The following is a 6,000-nucleotide window of genomic DNA, read 5'->3' on the forward strand; positions in this document are numbered from 1 at the left end:
TGAAAAAGAGGGGGCTATTTACAATGGTTTAAAGCAAGAAGAATGTTGCAGCTGGTTAAAGGCAATTTACCAGGAGCAAAAACAAAAAACTTTATTTATGATTAATTTTCATTTTATATGTTTTATGATTGAATTAAGGCTATTTGTTTGTATTTTTCATTTGAAGCTATCGTCATATATTAAAAAAAATTTTAAATTTAAAATTTAAAATTAAAAAATTTTAAACCTTGAAGTTTGAATTTTCAAATTTGAGAAAATATGATGTAAATTTAATAGAAAAATTTTTATTTTCCTAAAAAAGACTTAATCCATTTTTTTTTTATTTTGTTAAGCCAAAACAATTTGAAGGGGTACTTTATATCACCCACTTAAAATTAAAATAACTCTGGCCACCTTCTCTTTCTCTCCCTTTGTCATTTGAACTAAATGTTGTAATAATTATGAAGCGGTTGAAAAATAAAATGGATAGGTTGTTGCAATGATAATTCATTTGTAGTCAATTTCAAGCAAGCAGGGCTTGGTGGTTTGGCCTCTCTAATGAAGAAGTTGGATGATCCTCTTCACAGATGAATGTTAGTTTTTTTATTTTTAAAATTTTTGAATTTTTTCATTTCTAATATTTTTGTCTCAATTCTTTTTTGTTTCTTGCTGTAGATCTTTTCTATAAATCATCATTCATCAAATAAAGTTATTTCCCCATCGAAGAACCATGAAAATCTAATGAAACTCTAATATGGATTGTCATTGAAAGGCTTGCTTCTACAATACCTAGTGTTGTTCAGTCTAAACACCTTGTAGATTGTTAAGTTTTTCAGAAATATTCTAGACATAATTCTCCAACAGTACCATTCGTTTTTAAAACCTTTTTCCTTAACTCTAATCCATTTAAAATAAAAAAAATTACTCTTCAGTGTTCGACCATACTAAGCTTTCGATCTAGTCTTATATAAAATCTGAAAAAAATACTTAATTTTTGTAAAATCTTGTAACTTTTAAGATTATATTTAGATCTTTTACCCTAACATTTTAAAGTAATTTTAAGGCCTAGAGTTGTCTGATTCTCTCACTCTCTTTTAAAAGTTAGGGGCAATTACATACAGGCCACCAAAATATTGCTATTTACAAATCAAGCTCCCTCTTTCATCCATTTTCTAAAATCTCACTCAAATATTAAAGGTCGTGATTAAACCCCAACCCATATTTTTATTTTTATCAAATTCACAATGGTTTGATCGTGGCACACATAAATACATTGGTTTGATAATTCAAAAAATCACCAAGGTGCTTGATTTGTAAATAACAATTTTGTAAATAGGAATGGTTCTTGTGCTCTGTATGCAAATATCCCTAAAAGTTAATGCTAGTAGCTCTCAGGTTGGCCCTCTGATTACTCCAGGGACTGAACCCCTTTTGTATCCATCTCTTAATTCTTCATAACCTCCAACCTGTTTGAGTTCTACACTTTTCCTAGCCCTCTTGGGAAGATCTTTAAACAATTTTTAGCTTTCATTGAGTTTGCTTACCTCAAGCCACACCATCTGGGACAAATAATCACTAGTTTCACTCGCAACTATTTTAGACGTCCAATCGAATCCAAGAGTCCATAACTCTTGACTGAATATTTAGCTCAATGGAGAGGTCTAGCTCGTAAAGGCACTATCTGGATTCCTGCACAAGACCTTCTAAACCACCTATCGTATGCTGATATTGGGGACAAGGTTCATCTTGAACGAGAGGGAATTTGTTGGGATGAATAACGACAAAGATGTTTCCAGTGACAACAAATCCTTAAACAACAAAAAAAAATGAGAAGCAATTGGTGATGAGTGGATGAAAATCACCCGCATGGCAAGCTGACTTTCACATGGGAAAAGGATAGAATGTGTCATTTTAAAACAATAACAAACAAATATCTTAAATATCCCTTTAAGGCTGTTTAGAATTTTATTTTGCTATTGCTATGAGCGTTCATTTGCTATTGGGGAAGTTAAAATGTTGTGCCAGGGGGGAAGTTAAAAATGCCAGAGCCTTCTTTCTTATTCTCTTTTATGCCTAGTATTTTATGCTTGAAGATTGAGTAAAATATAATGCACCGATACCTATTTATCTTTTGAATTTTATTCAAATAAGGTTGTCTTTATGCATTAATCGGCTTGATGATGCCTGTATGTGCCTGAGTATGTGCACTGCAGTTTTTTAGCTAGCAGCTATTTGTGTGCATGAGCAAATGCAGGAATGTGCTTTCATAGTCTGTTTTTGTTGTTACTGCAATGTCGTCATCATTATTATTGTCATTATAGTCAGGTGCTGCAGCTTCTTTATCCAGCTATTTTGTTCAGCTCTTTGAATCCCTTATTTTCAAACATTCCTGTCAAGTTCTTCATATGGTGATGACTCTAGTTTATTCAAGTCTTTGCAATCAGTTTTGCTCTAGTTTATTTCTCCTTCATATTTAGTTTAAATAACCATTTATTTCTTCGTGCTAGCAATTGCTTTCTAACATCTTTATTTACATGTTCTATCTAAATTCCCTGTTAATCTATTTCTTATAGCAATGTCTTCAAATTAGATGCTCCAAAGCCTCCCTTGTGTAATAACATTATCATTGATCTTTTTTTTAATTTTTAGTAAAATATGTATTGACAGTTTATTATTGCTACATTGAACTCTCTTTGTGCTTCTTTTAGTACCAACCTGTTCAATTTAGTCACAAATCTATCCGTTTTCTTAACTCTGCTATGACAACTTTTTCTCTTCTGTTTCAATTATGACTTTACCAGAATCTCCTTTTGTCAGGATTTTTTCTTATACTCCGTTATGAGCTAGGACTGGATCATTTAATCGTCCATGAGCTGAGCTTATTTGCTAAATACCTTGGAGCTTGAGCTTTACATGACATGATTTATCAATTTTTTTTCTTAAATTTGTTCTACGCTGTGTTGGTTCATGAGCTGCATTTTCTTTTTCATTTGTTAAATAAGCTGGAGATTCAGTTTTGCATGGGGGACCTGTACTCATTTTATTTGCTCAATATTATATTTCTGTTCATGTACTGAGCTCATTTGCTAAATAACTTGGAGCTTTACAACTTTACATGACGTGATTCATAGACTCATTTTATTTACTTCAATACTATTTCTTGCTTATTTTAGCATAACTTAGTCATAATTGCAACATTCAGGGTGAGCTTTAGTAGAACTATATTTCTTGTGAGTGTTCTTTTGCTCGAGGAAACTTGTATTTTCATGCAAGCTCCCCATGCTGCTACTGTGAATCAGACTCGTAGACAGGAGGGCGTCGAACATAACCTTACAATAAATCCTGATGAAAGACCAAAAGTTTAATTTGGCATAATACGAAAAGTGCTGCTTTAAAATTACTAAATTACTGGTTTAGGAATAAATAAATGCTGCGAGATAACAAAATTAATGTTTTACTAATTTTCATGAACTCTACTATACAAGCACACGAACACAAGAAAGAAAACTAAAGTTGATGCCCTGTTCTTTCTTTCCAAATTCGTTCTCAGTACGTTTGAGTAATCCTTTGATTTGATTTCTCTGATTTCAAAGGCAATCTTTGAAGGAAGCACCACATTAGTACGAATTCATTTCACCTTTCTCGGATTCTCTCTACCTGCGCTTTCAACTCCTGTCTCTTCTCACACCTGTACTCTATCATCCTCAATTCCTCATCAATTTTGCTTCTCTGTCCAGTCATCAGGACTCATGTCCCCTTAACATTCTTCCCTTTTCTTCTCCTGCTATCCGCTCTCTATTTGCCTCTCTGTTCTCTCCATATCACCTCATCATCTTTATTGCTCCTACCATACCTGTCAAACTAGTGTTCATTCTCAAGGTGTTGAGATATCTTGGGTTCTTCCCCATGCTTCCCCGTTTTGTGATTTAATATGTAATTACATCTAGTTTCTTTTTTAATAAGAAACACGTTAAACATAGTCTTTAAAACAACACTCTCTAAGCCCACCATGAACCATTATATATCAATAGAATAACTGTAAAATACTGGTAAATTCTTGTGCTTTCTGTGATATCTTTCTTCGGGCTTTTCCTGGAAACTTCTTGATGTGGATATCCCCTTGGCAGGGTTCTCTTCCTCTCCAGTTCTTTTCACCGTGAAGCACTTTCTGATTAATATTCTTGGTTTGACAAGGCGCATAAATTATAGGCTAGTCAAATCGCTGATTGGCACTGTAACATATCTGCATTGCTAGAAGTTGCAACATGGTGAATGACGTTCATATCGTGTTCAAAGCTATTACCTTGCTAAGTTTTCTTAAGTTGGCTATTAAAAATACGTGACATTGGTCATTTGGTTTGCAGGGAAGTGGAGTATTCAAACCTCAGACTAACCATAACCTTAACCAGAATTGAGCCTAATATTCTTGTTATTTGAGTAAAAGAAGGAAAATGAAATGCCAACTTTTCTTTCTTTTATACTTTTAAGTTTAGAACCGCATTATTATGATAAATGAAACAGGCAAACTAAAGCATCATTGCCTTGGCTATAACTCTATATTAGCCGAGACGGTCCACTAAAGCATCATGGCCTTGGCTATAACTCTATATTAGCCGAGACGGTCCCACATTGTCACATTGAGGTGGCTGAAGTAGATAGGCCACTATTAGTTAATTGCTATTTTTCTACTTTGTGGCAGTGAATATTTAAGCCTTCTAAAGGGAATGAGCTTGTTTATTTTATTCTTGTATGGACCATTTATTATATATGTTTGCACCTAATATAGAGAGAATTTTTTCTGTATCAATTGATTTATGGATGCTTGTTTCCAACATGTCCCACTATTATAACTTTTTGGAGTTTGTGTAAAGGATGATTACAACAATGTATCTTTGCCATTATTCTTAATTTACAGCTTATAGGCTCCCCAGATGACACAAGCCTGGGTTTTCTCCGAAGCGATAACGCCAGGAGATACGTAAAGCAGCTCCCTCGGTATCCAAGGCAAAGATTCAGTGCCAGATTCCCAAATACGTCCTATGGCGCTGTCGATTTACTGGAGAAAATGCTCGTTTTTGATCCGAGCCAGAGAATTACAGGTATCCCTATGCTTTCAACCAGTGCTCATAACAACTAAACTAAATCTGCATCTTGTTCATGCAGTTGATGATGCCCTACGCCACCCATATCTGGCATCTCTCCATGAAATAAATGAAGAGCCAGTGTGCCCTACCCCTTTCAACTTCGATTTTGAGCACCCATCACTCACAGAGGAGGACATCAAGGAGCTTATCTGGATGGAATCATTTAATTTCAATCCTGACCTAATGCGGTAGAATTTCGCTTGATCTATTGAGGGTAAAGGGTTCAGTATTTTTTGTTCTGGGGCTGGAATTGTGATATCATTAGCCTTCTAGACTGAATGGAAACAAGTTCTACAAACGATTTTATCTTTCTGAGAAGAGTATTTTCTGTTTCTTTCTACCTCTATCATCATATATTTTTTTTCTGGGTGAAGCCAAGAGAGATTTGCTGCACCCTCTGATTTGGAGAATAGGAAGGATAAACTTGTAGCACTGCGTAGTATATGGGTAGCACCTGTTCCTGTAATGTTTGTGAGCTGCTTTGTTTATGGAAACTAGACAATTTAATTTCTGTAATAAAATGTGCAAGGATATTGTGCTGTAATTTCATCTCTTTTTTCTGATTTTATGATCATGCATGACAAATATTTAGATTTGCTCCATATAACAGTACTGTTAATAGAAGCCTAAATGTAAAATTGTACCATTTGAGATAGTTGCAGAATATTCTTATATGACTTTTCAAAAACATCTTACCTTTTTAGAGATTCATTTCATTTTGCAATGTAGAAGGTAAAGAATCCATTTGTTTTGTTCCAGTAGGTTCCAACCTCATTTTTCACTATTTATGGATCCTTTTTGTAGAATTCTATTCTAACTTGTTGAGGGGGCAAAAATATTTACATTCAGACTCTGAATGCGTTCTAATAATGGGGTG

The 6,000-nt window shown here is 34.2% G+C and overlaps 1 protein-coding gene across 1 annotated transcript in view; it reads left to right on the forward strand.

Moving 5' to 3' along the window:
- Window positions 1-5,725, forward strand: part of LOC110032676 (mitogen-activated protein kinase homolog MMK2-like) — a 34,392-nt gene extending 28,667 nt beyond the window's left edge. The window contains exons 5-6 of the mRNA XM_020736378.1: window positions 4,895-5,078; window positions 5,143-5,725. Coding sequence (XP_020592037.1) covers window positions 4,895-5,078; window positions 5,143-5,315 — 357 coding nt within the window. The 3' untranslated portion in view covers window positions 5,316-5,725. The remainder of the gene's footprint in view (window positions 1-4,894; window positions 5,079-5,142) is intronic.
- The last annotated feature ends 275 nt before the right edge of the window (window positions 5,726-6,000 follow it).

Source organism: Phalaenopsis equestris, unplaced genomic scaffold, assembly GCF_001263595.1.
Source record: "Phalaenopsis equestris unplaced genomic scaffold, ASM126359v1 Scaffold001000, whole genome shotgun sequence".
NCBI lineage: Eukaryota > Viridiplantae > Streptophyta > Magnoliopsida > Asparagales > Orchidaceae > Phalaenopsis > Phalaenopsis equestris.